The 20951-nt window shown below is 32.3% G+C and overlaps 2 protein-coding genes across 4 annotated transcripts in view; one reads left to right on the plus strand and one right to left on the minus strand.

Moving 5' to 3' along the window:
* Positions 1-16447, minus strand: LOC145279661 (DNA-directed RNA polymerase III subunit RPC10-like). The gene is made up of 3 exons (XM_080130903.1): positions 16293-16447; positions 3122-3209; positions 1-179 (listed from the first exon to the last, which is right to left on the minus strand). The coding sequence occupies exons 1-3, from the start codon at positions 16401-16403 to the stop codon at positions 52-54; spliced, it is 327 nt and encodes a 108-aa protein (XP_079987029.1). The 5' UTR covers positions 16404-16447; the 3' UTR covers positions 1-51.
* LOC145279660 (U11/U12 small nuclear ribonucleoprotein 25 kDa protein-like) overlaps positions 15393-20951 on the plus strand; it is a 15649-nt gene continuing 10090 nt past the window's right edge. Inside the window, exons 1-2 of one of the 3 annotated variants that reach the window (XM_080130898.1) lie at positions 15393-15517; positions 19729-19897. In XM_080130898.1, coding sequence (XP_079987024.1) covers positions 15483-15517; positions 19729-19897 — 204 coding nt within the window. In that variant the 5' untranslated portion in view covers positions 15393-15482. Of the gene's footprint in view, positions 15921-16574; positions 16710-19728; positions 19898-20951 lie in introns of those variants that run through there. The other 2 variants (XM_080130902.1, XM_080130899.1) reach the window with 2 other exon arrangements.

The raw sequence follows: 20951 nt of genomic DNA on the forward strand, positions 1-20951 counted from the left end.
TTTAATTTCTTATAATTTTTTTGTTTATTTACAAAAGATAAAAATATTTATTTAATCTTTCCATCTGTGGCCACATTGAACATTGCAACATTTGTAAAAAGTAGTCATTGGTTCATCAGCTGATCGTGTTTGCATCTGCATAAAATAGGCACGGTCGTGTTCACATTTGGGACAGGTTTCTACAAAGGAAAATAAAATATTTTTAAATAATTGGCTCTTGTCCAGAATTTCCCCTATATTATAAAAACAAAAATAATCTGTATGATGTACATACCATGATAAACGAAAATATCATATTCCAAAAATTATGTACAGTGATCAAGGTTTTATTTTTATTAAAAAAAAAAAAATCATTTTTAAGCAAATAATGAGAATTCCTATTAATCGCGTAATGTCGCAAGTTTGATTTATTGATGAGTTATCTCCCTTTTTTTTTAGATTATTTTTTAAACTAGTGGACAAGGCCGTCAACCTTTGGTTATTCATAAAATTTAATTTTTCTTGTTTAAAAATAAAACTAATTGATCAATTTATATGATTTTTGGAATATGATACTTTCTTTCCATCACGGATACATACATCATAAGGATTTTTCTTTATTTTTTAGTATGGGAGAAATTCTGAATAAAGACCAAAACAAATTTTAAACTTTCTTGTTCAATTCTTGTTAAAAACAAAAATAAAAAAAATCTGTATGATATACATACCTGTGACGAAACGAAAATATCATATTCCAAAAATCATAAATTGATGAAGTAGTTTTATTTTTAAATAAGAAAATCAAATCTTATAAGTAACAGATAAGTATCCATCTTGTCCACCATTTTGAAAACAATCTAAATAAATAACTAAGATAAATAGCTCAACAATAATTCAAACTTGAAAGATTTGTTATAATGCCTATGTATTCTAATTAATCAATTAAAAATGATTTCCTTTATGAAAATAAAACTACTTAATCAATTTACGTAATTTTTGGAATATGTTATTTCTGAGTATATGCAGCATACAGATATTTTTTTTATTTTTGTTTTTTAATAATTCTGGATGAAAATCAAATAATTTAATCAATTAATTTGCTGAACAATGCCAGCAGTTTTCAAAATGAAGTTAATTTTTAAAGTTTTTATTTGGAAGTGTTAAATGATTTTTCATGTTGATCGATCTGGATATTTATCACTCTAAAACTTAGATCGTTACATTTTTTCAATGAATATTCTTTTATATACTGAAAAGTGAATGATTTTTTTAATACTTGTAAACTAGTGCTTGCACCATTAGCAGTTGCTAATGTAAGAGATGTCGGCACAGCTTGAATAGAAGATAAAAACCATGACAAACAGCATTGGTGTAGCGATTGTCGAGAAGGGCTGCATGGTTCACATATACATTAAAGTGAATGTGCACGTGTGCTTAAAACCATTAACTATTTATTAAAAGAAGATGTTCAGAATAAGAGAGGGCTCCAATGAACTGTTTTTTTTTCTTTTGTCTCTTCTGAACATTAGCCCAATCTGACAATACTAAACTAGTGGTTACAATGGATTCTATAACATAAAATATAGATTTAAATAAGTGACCCTAATACAAAAACTTGCGAATGTTTTAAATGGAAAACATGACAAAAATAGTGTCAAGAAGTCAGCAGAAGAATGAACAAAGAAAAACAGTGAAAAAAAAAACATGTATAAAAGACAGGACATAAAAAAGTGTACATATTTGCCATTGTCATTGTTTTTTTTTTTTTTAAACTTTTGCAGGTTAAAAATAAGGCATAATGCAACTGAAGTATACAGGGGCTGCTGTGATAAGAGCCAGATTTAGAGGTAGGAAGTTGAGTAGCAAGATGTTTATTCATATTACATATTTGATAGAGTACAGGTTTTTAAAATGTGGGTGTTTGTTTGCTATTAAAAACTAAATGAACACAAGTAGACTATTAGCCAAATCTTTATGACATTGTAACCTTGGGAATATTCACTGGAAAAGAAGTGAAGAATCTTTTTCCATGCATGACATGGCACTTCAGTTGCCCCAATAGTATTGAACTGCTGATAGATAGTGTTAAGTGTAGCTGCTCTAAGAGTTAGGGTTTCTGTACTATCAATCAGAAAGTGTCTCGAATTAGTCATGTAAAACTGTGGCAAAACAAGTATTCCTAAGTTGTTCCGAGAAAAAGATATAGAGAGTAAGATAATATCATGGAACTCAAACAATACCAGTTCAGATGTGTGGTTGGTGATTATGAAATCTGCTTCATTATAGACTGATGCAGACATCAATTATCTTCATACTCACAGGAACCTCATATAAGAAAACAAAACATGAAATATGCAATAAATATAAACTAAATCCTTCGGCATATTTTAAATTCAGACAATACTAGTTCATCTACTACTCTATATAAATAAAACAGTAGATGTATGTATGCGTGTCTGTGGGAAAATATTTAACAATCAAATTCTGGTTATTTAACAATAAAATTAACAGGAAATAGTAATCATAGAGTAAAGATGGTTTATGAGTAAAATATTTGAATGGATAAAGAAATATGTCAGCAAAGGTGAATTTATAGGTCCACCTTCTTTTTGTCGGGGACTAATAATAATCAGAGTAACGATGGTTTATGAGTAAAATCTTTATTTGAATGGAGGAATAATACGTACAGAAAAATGCCAGCAAACTGAAATGCAAAATATTCATTTCAACTTGCCGTCATATTCATTCATAGCTTGAAGTGGTTTAATTTTAAATCTTTCTTATCTCTTTCTTATCTATCTGTCAATAGCTCAAACAGTATAGAACACGACTCAAGCTTTAAATGTTTTGGTTCTGATTCTAGCTAATCGCACCCAATTTTTTAAAAATCAGTACTACATATCAGCTATAATATAATATTCAATAAAGAATTGCCTTTGTAATAATACAAAATCTACATGAATATTATTTAAGCGTATTTTACAACCAGACAAGGCCAGATTTCCTCCGCTAGTATAAAATAAATATAATTTTAAAATTAATCATCATATGCTATAGCAGCTTTGCTTACGGTATGAATTCTCTGCTCACAAAAAAAATTGAAAAGGAAAAACCAAAAAAAGCAACATAAATAAATAACAACCTTGAGTCGAATCCACATTTTCCCAGGCAGAGGCTCCTCCAAGTACATCATCGACTTCTTTTAATTTAGGATATTTTCTGTTTGTAACCTAAAATGAAATAGTAGCAAAAACGAGTTTTATTCACAAATAAACAATTAAAACATTATGTCAAGAGGGTACAAGTGCTTGCAGTTCGTCAGAGCATTCAGCGTTAAAGTACTTGTAGAACAGACAGAGGGATGCTACATTTCGTCGATGGGACAGAGACTGAAGCTTAGATGACAGTTCAGGACCTATTAGGTTGGCGACTCTTTTGAACCTTGTCTAGGAACGAGAGACTAGTAGCAGATGCACCAGCCTAAATATGACAACAACACTCCATACATGGGCAAATGGTGGCCTTATAGAGGTACAGGATACGTTTGGGCATTTGTAGCTTTCTAGCATGGCAGAGAGAACCTACCTTTTTTGCAGCGGTCCTGACAATGCTCTCAATGTAATTGTTCCAACTCATGTTTCCTGTGAACGTTAGGCTGAGGAGCTTAAAAGATGTACTTTCAGATAAAGAGTCTTTGGCCATTGCTATTGGTGGTAGAGAAGGTTTCTTATAATTATTGAAGGAAACAAGTTAATCTTGGCAGCATTAAATGTGACCATCCATTTTTGTCCTCATTCCACTAGATTGGAGGTCATCCTCTAGTGCTTCTGACATTTCTTTATATATGTGTTCATTTGTTTTCCTGTCGTGTCTGTTATAGAGCATGGTGTCATCAGCATATGTACCCATCTCACAGACAATTTTGTCAGGGAGGTCATTTATGAATATTAGGAATAATAGAGGTCCAAGGATAGACCCTTGAGGCACTCACGCATTTATTTTGTATTGTTTAGATGTACGACCGTCGAGGACAACCTGGATTTTTCTCTTATCATAGAAGGATTTAATTATGTTAAGTATTCTTCCAGTGATACTGCATGATCTGATTTTCCTGAGAAGACCTTCATGCCATACCCTGTCAAAAGCCTTAGATATATCTAGAGCTACCACTCTACCCTCCCCTGCTTTGTCCAGTGAATGGTATATACGTTCAGAGATTACAGTTAAGATGTTTGCTGTGGAACGGGCTTGCCTAAATCCATATTGTTGGTCGGTCAGAAGTTTAGCATCTGTAAGGTGATGGACTAGATGGACTGATGAACTTAATTATGAACTCAAATATTTTGGTGAAAAGTGTGAGGAGGCTAATGGGGCGATAATTTACTGGGTCAGTTCTTTCGCCAGAATTCTTGAAAACTGGTACCACAGAAGCAGTTTTCCAGCAGGCAGGAAAGCAAGATTCATTAAGGCATTTGTTGTAAAGTTTGGAGAGAACTGGCGCTACTTCAGTGGAGCACTTTTTTAATAGTACAGCCGGAATGAGATCAGGTCCACATGCTTTTAGTGTTTTTGTTTTTTTTACACTATTTCTCGTAGTTCCCAATTTTGTCAGGAATTTATTTTTACAGCTAAAAAGTTTCTCAACTTCTAATCAATGCTGCAAAGTGTTCCATTGAAGTTCTGTTGATAAACGTAGTTTGATCAACAATAGTTTGAAATCGGATTTAAACATCATTATCATCCGTTATACTTGCTCATCAATATCAAAATTTACAGCAATTAGATCAGTTATTTGAGGAGACACAGAACAGAACTGGTTTTTGTTTTATCTCTTATATTGTCTTAGCTTGTTTCATTAGAGAATTCAATAGGTCTTTTGTAGTGGAACTCTGAACTAATCACCATTTTTGTTTAGAGAAAAATTGACTTTTAATGGTCCCATTACACAGACACCATTTTCTTTTTTGTTTTATATATTGCCATTAGGAATTTGGATTTTAATGAGGGCTTTCTTTTTTCAATTAACAATTGATTATTCCTGGCATATAAGAAGGGTTTACAGGAAAATATCTAATGCCATTATAAGCAAGTCACATATCAGGAGTGCCAGTGATAATAAATCGTTGAATGAAAACAAACATATGCCCTTTACTAACCTAAGAGTTGAGCAACATTAGGGATGGAATTCCAAAGTGTAAAGGAAATAACTTTCATACTAGAAAGCTCTCCTGCATCAAAGGATTTTTACAATGAAGGCATGGGATTTTGCTGCTTGTCAGGTTAGTTGGACTTATTTACGTTAAGCGGTCATCAGTGCTACAAGTTTCAAGCACATTCCACTAAAGTACTTGTAAAATAAGTATTTGTAATGTAACATTATGACGATGGGACAGAGGCTGGGATTTATAAGATTGGAGATTCTTTTTTGGACACAGTCCAATAGAAAGAGACTGGTGGTTGAGGCATTGGGCAACATTATTCCATGCTTGGGCAAATGGTAGTTTTTGAGAGATATAAGATATTGTCAGATGTGAATATTTTTCTAGTAGGTAAAGGAATCCCACCTTCTTTACAGCAACTTTAACAATGTCTTCTATGTCACGGTAACGTTTATTGGGCGAGTTTATACCAGTATTTTGTTTAATTTTCTATTTTGAGCGATTATCGAAACTCAAAATTTGTTTTTCAAACTGAATAAATGCTAAGAACTTATCAAGCTAGTAAGAGTAACTTATCTTGCCTGTGATAACATTTGTTACTAGCAGGACTCGTTAACCAGCGTTGCCTGGTGCTAGTATACCCCCCCCACTACTCCCCGAGTGAAAAATTCTGTTGTTGTTGGCGTTTTTGTAGCCTAACCAGCAACCTCCTCACATTTAAAACGGCTTTCAAAATGGACACCACCAACCTCTCTATGTTAAGAACGGCTTTCGGGTGAGTGGGAAAGTGGTTGGTCATTTTATGTATTTTTGACAGAAATATATTTCCCTGCAAATTAATTAGGCTTGCGACATATTTGCGTTCAAACATAATTACACTCGGGTATCGTTCATATAAAAGCAAACTACAATTGTATTTTGGTTTGTGACCTACGTGGGTTTATAAATGAAAGCAAAACATTTAATATTAGTTATTAGTCTTGCGAGCCCATAGCACGAAAAACACCCGTCTAGCTGAATCCACTGTCAAAAATTTTCCCTACTCTTTATCTGTGCCAAAATCAAAATGTAGATTCCATGAACAAAGCTTCTTTCTTAGAACTGCACGCCTGTGGAACTCTGTTCCGTCTGCCTGCTTCCCACCTGACTACAACCTGGATGTCTTCAAGTCCAACGTAAACAAATTCCTAATGACCCGCCCCCTTAAGTAAACACTTCATTAAATCTCCACACTAACGTACTGTACTTGCAATAACCCTTATCCCTGTGTGGCGTCCGGGCCTTGATAAGTGGTGACCACCGTGTAAAAAAAAAAAGAAAAAAAAAAGCAACCCCCTATGGAAAAGTGCAAATCTAGTACAGTGTCAAGCAAACAAAAAAAAAAAGTTACCGGCAGAGCTAAGGCTCGAATGCAGAATTGGTCACGGTAAAAGTGTCACTTTACTGGGCTTTGTATGAATGAATTAGTAACCCAAATAAAAGTGTAACAGAGCTGATCTCTCTCTCTCTCTCTCTCTCTCTCTCTCATATATATATATATATTACACACACACACATCCCTCCCTTGCTATGTATATATGTATATATCTCTGCATATATTTGCTTCCTTGGTATTTTCTCGCTGGTCGGTGAAACCTGCAAGTTCTGCTAACATGCCTTGTCGTTTATGCTGGAATGAAAGTGGTTTGTAAGGCAATGTAGTAAACGAAATATTATAATTAAGAAATACAGGAATAGGAAAGAACAATTGTTGTTTTACGTCCTAGTGAAATAAATAAATACATAAATAAATAAAAACATGTAAAGTAACGGAGACTGGAGTCAGTGTAATAAGAAGCAGGTTCACATAGCTATGTATTGTCTCGGGTGTCTGTGGATGAATAAATATAATAGCATTATTGATGATTCAATTTAATGTCGGAAAAGTCAAAAAATGCAAAGTTAATGTAGCTAATGAAGAAATAATAAATCTAGAGTCTAAATTTGTAAGGGAACGAATGGATATGTAAAAAGAAATGGTGGTGTGGTTTGTAAGTGTCCACCATTCGTTTAATGATGGAAGATGCGAATATCAGAATATGAGAATGTCTACTGAGCAGCCAATCAGCTTGGCTGGATTTCAGAAAGGGAGAAATTATTATCCATAAATAGGAATATGTAACAGTTATGGTATGTGTATGTGTCTACTAATCAGCTAAGAGCAGTTATAACCTAGCCGAGTAGGAATATGTAGAAATAGTGCCGGTGTCTAGTGGGAGTGGTGGAAGCACAAAATAGATAGAGGGAAAAATAAGAACTGCTTCCTCTAAGATGATGAGATTGTGATCGTGGCTCTCCTCAGAACTATAACGCTTAAATGTGTATATAATGTCAATCTGAAGTTACATAAGATAGTGGCTAATAGTGTAGACATAATAAATTTGTATATGGCATCTGTTGTTGTAAACTTATGGTATTTTGGTCCAGAGGGGAAAAACTGCAACGTTTTTATTATATATAGGGATATACTTGTTTGTTTCACCCCTTTTTTATTTTGTTGTCTATTGTAAAAAATGACCCAAAATTCTGTTTAAAACTGAACATTTTGGAAGAATGGAATTTAAATCAGTTTAATATTTTAAAAATTATTTATTTTTAAAAATGTTTTATTCTTTGCAATTCAACAAATTACAGTTTATATTAAGAAAAAAAAAACGTTATTTTTTTTTACTAAACTTAATATTGAATTTATTTCCATATTTATGAATTTAAGGTAAAAAACAAAAGAATCAGTTGATTAAATACTAAATAATAGGTGTTTTTATAAACTTTTCAGCTTTATAAAATATTGCAATTTTGATCAATTACAATATATTTTGTTCAGATTTCGTAAAATGAAATATGGAAGGAATCATATGCAAAAAAAGTAATATTAAAATATTAAATAAATGTATATCTACACCTTAAAATTGGTCACTACATACATTATTTTAAAACAATTTTAGTGCCATATTTTCATTATTTTTGTACGTTGACAAAATTTTTTTAAAGTGTTAGTAGTTTATTTTAGGCTTTTTTTTAAATGGTACAAAAATTATGATGTAAATATTAACTTGTATCATTTTGTGGTGCACTTCTAATGTTAATTGTGTGCAAAGGAGTACTGTGTTCATTTTTAATTTTTGGGCGATTATCAAGGATCCAAATAAACCAACGTGATCGACCAGTTGCATTCTTTTCACGGACACTAAACCTGAGTGAAATCAAACATCACGTGGTTGAAAATGAAGCAGACGCGATTGTTGAAGCACTTCGAAAGTGAGGCCACTTTCAACTCAGCAGCCATTTCAAAATCATTACAGGCCAAAATAGCATCAGTTTTATGTTCAACAACAGTAAAAAATCTAAAATTAAAAATGACAAAATATGTCGTTGAACTGTTGCAGTTCAAATTCAATATCATCTACCGCCTGGGAACAGAAAATGCTGCCATTGACACATTATCTCGTATCTTAACTCTCACACACTTTGCAAGACCTTTGAGAGTTGCATATTCAATTATGCCATCCTGGTGTTACATGACTCCGCCACTTTATCAGAACAAAGAATATCCCATTCTTTTTAGACCAAATAAAAAGCATAACCAACTCCCACTCTTCCTGCCAGTATCTGAAACCTAAATTTGCCAGTAGTAACAAGGAAACACTCAAACGCCATACTACCTTTCCAGTGATTGAACATTGATTTTAAAGGCCCATTACCAACTTCTTTAACTGGTAAAAAATACCTACTTACGATGATTCATGAGTATTCTCATTTTCCCTTTGATTTTTCCTGTAGGGACATGGCAAGCAAAACCGTCATCCGCTATTTGAACCAACTATGTTCTATTGTTGGTATACCTGATATGATACATATGAACCGAGCAATTGACTTCCTAGCAAGAGAAATCACAGCGATTTCTTACACAGAAAAGATATTGCTACATCTAAAACAAGTAGATACCACCCAGAAGGTAATGGACAAGTTGAGAAACTTAATGGCACTTTATGGAAGGCCATTCAAATAACTTTACATTCTAGCAACATGAAACTTCCCTGTTGAGAGATGTGCAACCTGATGCGCTCTATTCAATTAGGTCATTATTCTACACTGCTACTAACATGACTCCTTCAATATTATGTTATTTTTGTAGTCCCTACCGGCCACCTTATTTTACAACAACTCACGTAAATGACAAATTACAGAAACAATTATTGTAATTTTTAAACTTCCACAATGATATATTTTTTCCCTTTTGGTATTCTTCAAAGCATTTCCTATTTAATTGTATATTAAAAAAATTGAGCTAAAATCTTTTATTTAAAGATTTAAAAGTAATTTTTTGCGTAAAAATAATGTAAAAAAAAAAAAAAAAATGATGCCAATTTGAAGATAATTATTATTAACATATTCAATGAATTTCACAATTTAAAAAACAGAAAAAAAAATAATGAATTAAACACTTACAAAATTCGGATTTTCAATCACAGAACTCGAAAACCAGCTGTTATTTTTTTGTTTGTTTGTTTTTTTCTACAATCTTCAACCTCTTCCCCATACAGGAAATATATGTTCAGTTCTGGCTTTTTTATTTTAAGGGTAAGAGTGACCAGAAATGAAGAGAGCTGAGGTATGTAGGCATATATATATATATATATATATATATATATATATATATATATATATATATATATATATATAGTAATCATGAATGGAAAACTTATTATTCATGATTAAAAGTAAAATATGTAAAATACGTAAAAAAAAAAAAAAAAAAAAAAAAAAAGAGGTGAGGAAGAAAAAAATAAAGAGAGTAGTTAGCTCACTGGTTTTGTCCACATTTTTTCAAAGCTGTATTGAGAAATTTAAAATGAAAAAATCAAAAATATGTACATTATTAACAAAGTTACGTTATGTTCTGTTATGAGCGAAAAAAAACCAAAAAAAAACAGGGAAGCGATTAAAATAAAGCAACGTTATATTTTCGAAGATCCTAGACGTTAATCACATTCAAACTGAAAAGACATTCTCTCTGCTTACAGAGAGAAGGCCTCCCTAACTGACCGTGAATAGTCTCCAAGATCTTGAGATGGAATGTTGAGTGAGTACAAGTCAGGATTGAAAATGAGTTTGTGCTGAAGTTCGCTGCACATGACAGGTTTTTAATGAGATGGTCAGTTATTGAAGACTCATATGTGTTGGCAAGTACATCGGTTGCTCGGTATGTTCCATTTCTGATTTTGCTAGGTATGTGCTGTGGGACTCTACCATCCAATATCAACGTTGTTCGACCCACATAGTTGGCATCACAACTACACTTAAAATTATAAATTAAATTATTATTATGATGGATGTACCACCAACTCAAATATTGGCATGAATGTCGTAAACCTATCCTCCCATGACTATTCCCTTCTGAACTTTTGGAACTTTTAATCCTTGATCATGGTTTAGATTTTTGTATTCCATTGCTTGGTGTTAAACGGGAAGAGGTATTTTCTGAATTTGAAATTCTCAATACCCAAGCAGAGACACTTTCAGTCTCTAAAATTAAAGTAACAGATTTAAAAGCAAGATTAAATGACCTTGCTCACAGCTATGCAAGTACACCAATATCCGATTCAGAGTTTAAATGACGCAAAGAACAAAACTATGAGAAAATACATTGTTAGTCATTACCAAACCAGATAAAGGTTCAGGGGGTTGTAGTACTAAATCATCATGATTATGTCAACAAAATATCTGTCATAATGAATGACACAGAGAAATTCGTAAAATTGAGCCCTGTCGCAACTCATGATTACAAAACCTCTTTAGAAACCAAATTCCAAAAGAAATTAGTTAAAAGCAGTGTACTTCCTTTTAGCATAGCTAGAGAGATTAGACCCTCAGGATCTATACGCCCAAGATTATATGGGTTACCTAAAACTCACAAAGTAGGTATCTCTTTAAGGCCCATTTTATCAATGGTAAGGTCATCACAGCATAAGGTTGCAAAATGGATCTTAAATAGTTTACACCCAGTATTAGAACATTACAGTAAATACTGCCTTATTTTATTTAGCAAACTTTATTCAAAAGTTGAAGGTTGTTGATAAATTTATATGTTTTTATGACATTAGCAACTTGTGTACCGATTTTAGCTACTATAGATATCTGTACAGATTTTTGATATCATAGCCAGATATCGCCTCCTCCCATTTCTGAAATCACATTTGTTGAGCTGATGAAATTTGCCAGTATATCTTTTGAAGTCAGTTTTAATGATGTAATGTATCAACAAATAGAAAGTGTATCCATGGGCTCAGTTCTAGGGCCAATAATGGTGAATATTTTTGTTGGTTTCCATGAAGAGCAATTACTTTCTAAACCCATTAGTCTATTTTCCATATGTATACAATACATTTTGTTTCATCAATAATCAAATGGAGGCGAATAATTTTTTCTCCCTACTCAATAAAATGCACCCCGCATTAAAGTATACTTATGAAGGAGAGTATAACTTGTTCATAGCTTTCTTTGATGTATTGGTAACAAAAATATCATCTAGTTACTTTACATCAATATACTGCAAATCTACATTTACGGAATTGTATACATGCTGGTATCCATTTTGCCCCCCAAAAACGTAAGATCAATTTAATTTGGACCCTAACACATTTGTTCAAAATCAAAATTGGATAAGGAATTCAAAATGATCACTAATACCCTATCTAAGAATGGGTATCTCTTAATATGATTAGGTCAGTTATGCAAAGAAAAATAACTGAGTTTTCTGAAATTAAAATTCAAACAGTGAATAATGTCCAATATAGCTTTGTTTACTGTGGTTGGGACAGTGAGTGAGAAATTCAAACAAATCAGCTCAATGCTTCAAAAATGTTATTTTGCTTCAAATATGTGTGCTGTGTTCTCTACTAAACCCTTAATGCTGTCCTCTCTCGAAAAGATGTTCTACACCCCCCGCCCCATCATAATAATAATGTAATTTACAATTTTATGTGTAATTGCGGTGCCAACTATGTGGATCGAACAACGTTGATATTGGATGGTAGAGTCCAACAGCACATATCTAGCAAAATCAGAAAGGGGACATACTGAGCAACAGATGTACTTAGTCTTTAATAGCTGATCATCTCATTAAAAACCCGTCATGTGCAGGGAACTTCAGTACAAACTCATTTTCGAGCTTGAGTCGTGCTCACTCAACATTCCATCTCCAGTAATATATCCAAGGTAAAACTTGTCGAGAGCGCTCCGTTTGAGATTGTTTTGAAAACGGAACAGAATTTAAATTTCAATCCGTTTTAATCATTTTTTTTAATTGCGCATACACCAATATAATCAAAAGCAATTGAAAGAGTATAATTCAACAATATATAAAAAAAAAAACGAAAAGATTTTTTTTTTTTTACATAAAATAAAATTTTATTTACAAAAACGAAATAATTTAATTTTTAAATGAAAAAAAAGTCAATTTGTAAAATTTTTGGTATTTTTTTTTTTACATTAAGTCCAATGCACCGTTATATGAAATATCGACTTTTATAGGTCTTTGACAACGAAGAATGGCTTTCGGAATAGACACCTCCAACCTCCCCATGTAAAAAATGGCTTTCGGAATAGACACCTCTGACCTCCCTAGGCACTGCCAAATGAATGTAAAGAATTGTGACAAAAGGAGCGAATGTTTCCGTGACGTCAGATTTGTGTTAACTATACGAACTATGGAAAAGCAGAAGCAACTTAATGATTTTTTAAAACCTTTGTTTATCTTTTTCAAACTGCAATTATTAATTAATCTTTGTTATAACTTTGTTAGGTTTTAAGATTTACAGTTTAATGATTAATAATATTATAAAAATTTGTATATTAAATATGAAATACAGTTTTACTGAATGTTCATGTTTGGCTTTCATACTTTTGTTCAGTAAAAAGAGACAAACAAAATATGAGGGGGGGGGCTACAAAATACTTAATATTTGTGCAATAATACTTTCAAATCGGTTTTAATCTGGCGATAAAATAGCTGACAAGAGCTATGTTTATATGAAAACTGAAAACTTAATATTTAAAAAAAAAATTAAACGCAATTAATTAATGTTGCAATGGAACATTTTGAAATTTTAATGTTTTTAATCTTTTAAAAATTAATTTTTAGAAAGTTTCTTTTTCTTGGCACTTCAACTGATTATAGTATATATTAATTAGAAAAAAACGCTATTTAAAAAACATTAAATTTATATCATTTTTTTAATTGCAACTTCAAGGTAAGTTTTTGTTCAATATGTGTACTTAGTTGAACTCTTATGTTTCATAAATAGAAATTTCGATAGATTTAAATATATTTTGTTTAAATTTCGAAAAAATAAATATGGGGGGGGGCACGCACTAAAAAAAATATTTCTCCACGTAAATTTTATATTTCAGGGAAATTGCATTTTATATGTAATTTCATTCTAAAATGGATAAGTACCGAAAATTTCACAAAAATCTGACCATTAGTTGATTTTTTCTAGATTTATTAAACACGGGTATGTTTTCACGTTCGAAATGCTTACTACATGGAAACGTTATTTTAAGTCTCGCAATTTCATTATTTTCGTACGATGAAAACATTTTTTTTTTTTTAAATAAACTAGTAATAAGTTTATTTTGCCCTTCTTTTAAATGGTACAAAAGTTATATTGATAATATTAATTTATAATAAAGTTATAGGCACCGCCAAAACTGGGGGAGGGGGGGCAGGTAAGTACTTTTTGACGGACCGTCTTTTTAAAAATCTACCAAAAATCAGGTAATTATCCAATCAATACAAAATTTTCAGCGATTATTAAGAGAAGAATGAACTTTATAACTGCACTTATTTTTCATAAACAATATATATATATATATATATATATATATATATATTTTGCTTACAACCCCCCCCCCCTTGTTTTGAGGGGTTCCAAATATGCTTAAAATAATCATCTGAAACTGAACAAAACATTATGTTGTTGTAAGGGACGGGATTATAGATAAAAAAAAAAAAAAAACTTGTTTGCATACCTTATTTTGATGTCTGAATATCAAAACTTTGATTGTGTTTAATTATCCCGCTTTTGAGTTTTGAAGTGTGAAATTCGGTGAATATGTTAAGTAAAATAATTAATTTAAGTTAAGCAAAACAAAAAATTTTTTTTTTTGATATTTATACGAAAAAAGCCATTTTGAAATCTTTGATAAATAAATTAACAATTTCTTTTTAGCGAGCCGAATAATGCATGCATGACCATTATTAAACAGGGCATGCTTTGAAGAATCGATACAAAAAAAAAAAAAATTCAATAAATATTGTGCCCTTTGTGTTAAAAATATCATTATTTTTTCGATCAAGTTTGGAAACGTTTGCCGCCTTTCGACTACGGTGGACCAAACGCGCTGAAATAATATTTTTATTCTGCTTTAAATTGCCCCCCTCCCCATTTTGGAGAGCCTGGCCCCCCACACACATTAAAAACCAAACTCATACAAATGGTCACCCATCTGGTACTGGCCAGCCTCAGCGTTAATAATACATTGAAATTTTCGTCACTGAAAAATAAGTTTTTTGGGGGCTTTTTGGTCTTCCGTAGTTTGCTTTTTATCAAGCACAAATGTAAACAGTAATCAAATCGAAGTAACTGGTTGCCTATATGAATAAGTGGAATTATTTGAAATCCAGGTACTTATATTATTTTTGCATATTCTCATAGAAAATCACCCTAAATCTTAATTAGACAAGAAATAAACAAATTAATTCTTTCAAAAACCTTTTTTCTTTTTAACTATTTATATACGTTTTTTGTGCAAAACAAAAAACGCCACTTGTTAACTTTTGGGGAAAATTTAACATTTAAAATTTAATTAAAAATAGTAGAAAAAGATTTACATTATTCTGCTTTCTATATGATAAAATTCAGGGTTTTATCTTTCTGGAAAAAAAAAAGTTACTCAGAAATAATGGATTTTAATAAATTGTCGATATTTCCTACCGACGAGTGGGGGGGGGGGGGGAGAAAAGACGTTTAACTTGCAACGAAAAATTACCTCGTTGCTTACAAGCAAACGTTTTCTTGTAAATGTAACGTACTGTTAACAGTTGTCGTACCGGCCTGATAGATCGCTAACAACGATAAGAACAAAAGAACTACAACAACAAGCCTACCAAGGTGACTGTTTTTATAGTCTCAATCTCTCGTTCAGCGAGACTGAAACGAGACTGGAATGTCTATTTAAGCTATAAGGAATAGACATCCTATTTTCTTCATTAACAAACACCAGGCTGGCCCGTTCACAGCCATGAGTGTCTTTCCCTTCCCACCGACCCACCCTCGGTAAGTCAATCAATTTAATTATCACAAAATGTAATTTCGTTTTAAAAAACAAAAACAATTTGATTTTTCGGCCATTTTTGGTGGTGCCTAAGTTACATCGTTTTACAAATGGGGGAGGGGGTAATTCTGTGGTGACTTTTGGAAGTGCTTAAACCTCCCCATGTTAAGAACGACTTTCGGAATAGACACCTCCAACCTCCCATGTTAAGAACGGCTTTCCGAATAGACACCTCCACCCTCCCATGTTAAGAACGGATTTCCGAATAGACACCTCCACCCTCCCATGTTAAGAACGGCTTTCCGAATAGACACTCCCCCCATGTTAAAGAACGGCTTTCGGAATAAACACACCCAACCTTGCATACCCGAAAACCTATAAAAGTTGACATTTCAAATCTGAACGGTGAGTTTTCCATTTTATTGGCGCATACACAATTAAAAAAAAAAAATGATTACAACGGAGCGAAATTTAAATTTCCGTTCCATTTTCAAAACAACCCCAAAGCAGAATGCTCTCGGCAAGTTTTACCAAAACTTATGTACCTGATCAAATTTCGTAATTTTTTAATATGTTGCTATTTTCGAGATGGCAATTACGTAAACAATACTTGTTTTTCTTAAAAGGACACATTTTTTTTTTAATTACCTGTGTGATCTAACAGGCACTATAAATCATTTATTAGTATAATGCCGAAACGACTTTAAATAATTCACGTCGCTAAGAAATTACAGCTGAAAAAAAAAAAAAAAACACATGAGCCAGCGCAATACTTACTTTTCTGTTTATGTTCTTGATATAAGGACATGTGTGGCAACCAAATCGATAACAATTCGGCCCTTCTTCAACCACTAAAACATTGGCACAAACAGGACAGAAAAGCAGCATGTTGATTAGAAACAGTAAATTCTCATTTGTTTGGAGAAATATGGGTTAGTATAAAACCTAAAATGCATAACGCAAGTGAAACCGGAATACACAATATTGGTTTGCTTATGAAAAATATCAGTGAATTAATAATTATAAACATTTTTATTTATTAATTTTACACGTAATAATTAATTATATAATTTTATTTTGTTTAGAATGTAATAAATAAATTAATAAATAATGATTGTGATTACGCTTCGTTATGGAGTAAAATTTATAGTTTTGCATCTACCCAATACTCGAGCCGGTCATATTCTACAAAAGGTAATTCGTTATTTGGATTTTCTTCCCTGTTTTTAACGCGAACTAATGATAAAATATATTTTATAATTTCAGTAAAAGTTAGTTGAATTAATAAGTTTTTGTTTTTTTTAAATGAGGTGTTGTTTCCTATCGACATTATTATAAATGTTTGTGTCTTTTTAGATCATATACCAGGTAATCACACCGAACTTTCTAAGAAAAAAAGTCAATGGTTAAACATTTGGGTAAATTTTTACTTGGTTTCCACCTTTAACATTTTTCTTTAAAATGACGACTTGTGAGGTTTTCGGGTACGCTGAAGACGAATATCTTATTTAAATTTTCCGCAAATAAGTAGTTTTCCGAATATTAAACAATATTTCCTTATGTTAAAAGTGGTGGGTCATTGTTGTGCGTGCATATTTTTTCATTTTTAGTGTTCATTTTCCAACAAAAATGTTGTTGCTGATAAAAATTAAATTTAAAAAAATAAGTCACGGAGGACAAATATCAATTACTATTTCAGTCACTTAAATTATTTAGAGTGAAATTGGATTCGGCAGTAGTCTTCACCAAAACTAAAAAAGAAAAATGAAAACAAATATGGCGACTTGAAACTGCCGCCTTTATGTCATATTTGCAATCCCGTGAATTGCTCAAAACTTGAAAATAAATTTTAAAAAGGCTGACCTGAACGAGAATCACTCCCTATAAATTTAACCCGTATTCTATAGTTGGTATTTTTTATGATCTAACCCAGGAACACTCCCAATCTCCCCATGTTAAGAACAGCTTTCGGAATAAACATACCCAACCTTGAAAATTATGCTACATACTAAAACAAAAACATACTATAGAAATTAGTGGATGGGGGCGATTCTTGTTCACGCCCGCCCAGTTGAGAACTCGTAAACAAAAATAAAAACAATAAAACACGCATATTAACTTAATTGAGCGTGGCCTACGTAAATAGAAAGCCGTTCCACAAAAGTCATGCAACCTGCTGACGTAGCAGAATAAAGTACGGTTAGGCGATAGCACGATCACCGAGGGTGGCGATAGACGACTATTACGAGGATTACCTGTGCCCTCTCCCCCAAATTAGATTATAAATGAGAATAAAAAAATAGGACCCCCCCCCCCCGAAAAAAGGGTGACAAATAAAAATACCTCCTCCATCTAAAACAATAAACTTTCCTTTCGTGGACGGAACTTCAATGGCGAATTTTCTTCTCCCGCCCCCCCCCCAAATTGTGAAAAGCGTTCAGTTGGAAAAATTGGTTGTTATGTCGTTCGATTTGTTTCCCACAGTTTCGTTTATCTGCATTAGGCATCTCCAAACCGTTGTGCATGCACGTCAAAATGTATGCGCGTACAAACATGTCCACCAGTAAAAACAAGGATTATATTGCATAATAAAGGTCATAATATCCGGAAAACTACTTATCTACGCAAAATTTAAATGTGATGTTCGTTTTCAGCATACCCGAAAATCTATTTAAGTCGTCATTTTAAAGGTAACTGTTAAGAGGGAAAGAAAGTAAAAGTTTACCGATGTTTGTTCATATTACATTTAAAATTCTCGACGATTATGTAAAATTTACAACAGATGATAGAAAAGAGTGAAAAAACAAAACGAATAGGCTAATTTATTTTGTTGGTTCCCGTAAAATATATATATATAGAGAAAGAGATAGTGAGAGAACCTGCTAATCCAAAGTAAAACAATTTCACTTTACCTCCAAAATCAAAGAAAAGGGGTAGACTCAAAAGGTTAAGCAATAACGTTTTAGGACTTCCCAAGAAAAAGTCAAGATTTGATAAGCCAATTCTGTTTATCCAAAAATATTCTCTAATGACAAGGATCTACAGGTGGTTATGTTGTAGGTGGTAAAGATGAAATCCGTGGTGTGAGTGCAACGTTGCAGTTACACTTTGGTAATTCATAAAAATAAAACTGGAAAAAAATTTAAAAAAAGAAAGAAAAACGGATCAGCATTTTTTCTTTTTTTAACAAAAATTTTTATTACCGTTACTTTCGGCACTATTTAAAGTCTCTGCCACATGTCCATCTAACCCAACTCTCGTTTCTTTTTCTTTGACCGCATACCGGCCACAGCTGACCCATTCTTGTCCTCATCTTTACATGTCCCTTTTCTTTGACATGCACTTTCCTTCTGCCCCGAACACGTATATTTTTCTCTCCTTTTTTTCTTTTTTTTTTTCGCGCATTCTTCCTAATTTGCATATTCACTTTTTTCTGCTGCTAATCTCTTTGCAAGCCAGCCATCCTTTGCTGCTGCTGATGCTTTCCCACACGTTCATGTGCACTATGTTCTATGGGTGGAGAGCTTCTAACTGAAAATACAGTTGAACAAAACATTTTTTCAGTGCCAACAACACGTCTGGATAAGAATGTTTCAATCTGTAAGATCCGCAGATATTTTGATCCAGATGGTTGGAAAGCTGTGGAGCATGTGTATGGAGCCGTAAAATTGTCAGCACAGCCGGTGTGTGGACTCTGTAGGTAGGATTTGAACAAGATGGATTTTGTAGTTTGTGATTGTTGTTTCTAATGGGTGTACCTGAAGTGCATTGGTAAAAGAACTTTTTGATTTGCAGAGGCTGTTATGTCTGAATATTCTAAGACATAGGTTTTTTTTTTTAAATATTTTATTTTAAACCTAATGGCTAACATATCATTTTATTTTTTATTCATTTGTTGCAGGTAACATAGAACTGTCAAAAGGCAGAGTAGAAGATTCTGTACATGGGACTATGCCCAATTCCAGTCTCTCCTGGCTCATAACACATTCTAGACTTGAGAGTTCAGTGTGCCCTACTATTTTAATTCATATATAAAGAGAAGAGATAGGATAAGATCAAAATTAGAATAAATTCCAAATAAAAGGCAGTTTTTTTTTGTTTGTTTTTTTTTTACTGATGTTTTTTGTTCTTTATTTATGATTTTAGATTTTTTTAAACTTTCCATTACATTTTTTTTGTGGAAATGTTTTCAAGTGTTTTCATTTATTTTCAGTTTCTTTGATTTTCATCCGAATCGTTTTTACAAAATGGCATCAATGTATGATGGCATAGAAAGTTCTTCAGACCAGGAATCACACTCTCCTCCTCCGCAGCCTCTTGAAGAACTCACACATCATGAAGCGATGGCTAAAGCTGAACAAATTATTTCCAATCTCATCAGTGTAAGTCTAATAAAATAACTTTTTTGTTATTCAAATCTCATCATTTACTAATGATCCCAACCTTCCGTATCCAAAAATGTCAGTCCTAGATATGACTTTAAAAGATATCCAATGATGAGGCCTCATTTGGGGAATGGGGAGAATGTGAAGTTGCTCCTTACTTACCGTTCATCCTAGGTTCATCCTAGGTGCACTTTGGCTTGGAGTGGTAATACCACTAAGAGCATCTGATGTTACTAGATCAGATTTCCTGATCAAAAAAGCACTAAACAATGATGTCATTGTTTTTTTTTTTTGTTTTTTTTTGTTTTTTTTTTCTTTCCCTTTGCAAAACTCCATGTTCTGCGAAATCAAAAACAGTTTACTTCCTACAAAACAATCAAACTAAATTCCATGAATAAATATTTAAAGATGTAAAGAACTTGAAGCATAAAATTTTTTTTCAAAATTACTGGATTCGACATTAAATAATCAAAATGGATAATATGCTGTTAAAAAACAACCGACTTGTAACATTTTTGTTTAACTTTTTTGGGTAAAAGATCAGTGCTTGTTCATATATAGTGGACAAATCCATTTTTTAAATATGTAGGTTTAAGCAAAAACAATATTATATACTTAATTGTCATGTCGAAAATAGTAATATATCCCAAAATCATGAAAATTTATTGAGTAGAACAGCTGCAATTGTTTTTAGTAAAAAAAAAAAAAAAAGTCTATAACTTAGACAACAAATATTGCAGCTATGACACAAGTAATCTAAAATATTCCTTTCAGAGTTATGTCCCCTGTGTGTAGACTCCTACCATCTACGTTATAATGTCTAAGAAAAATATGATTTTACTCCATTTTCCGTAACAATGACTTTTAACTATAAATAACTTTCTACTCAATGATTTTTTTTGTAATTTTTGGATATATTACTATTTTCGACATGGCAAGTATGTAATATTGCTTTTGCTTAACATATTTCTAAAAAAATCGATCTGTCGATTGTATCTTAACAAACACAAAAACATCTTTAGATCAGTTAAGCAATTTTTCAATTTAATTT

Source organism: Euprymna scolopes, chromosome 7, assembly GCF_053919585.1.
Source record: "Euprymna scolopes isolate OS-2025 chromosome 7, ASM5391958v1, whole genome shotgun sequence".
Taxonomy (NCBI): domain Eukaryota; kingdom Metazoa; phylum Mollusca; class Cephalopoda; order Sepiida; family Sepiolidae; genus Euprymna; species Euprymna scolopes.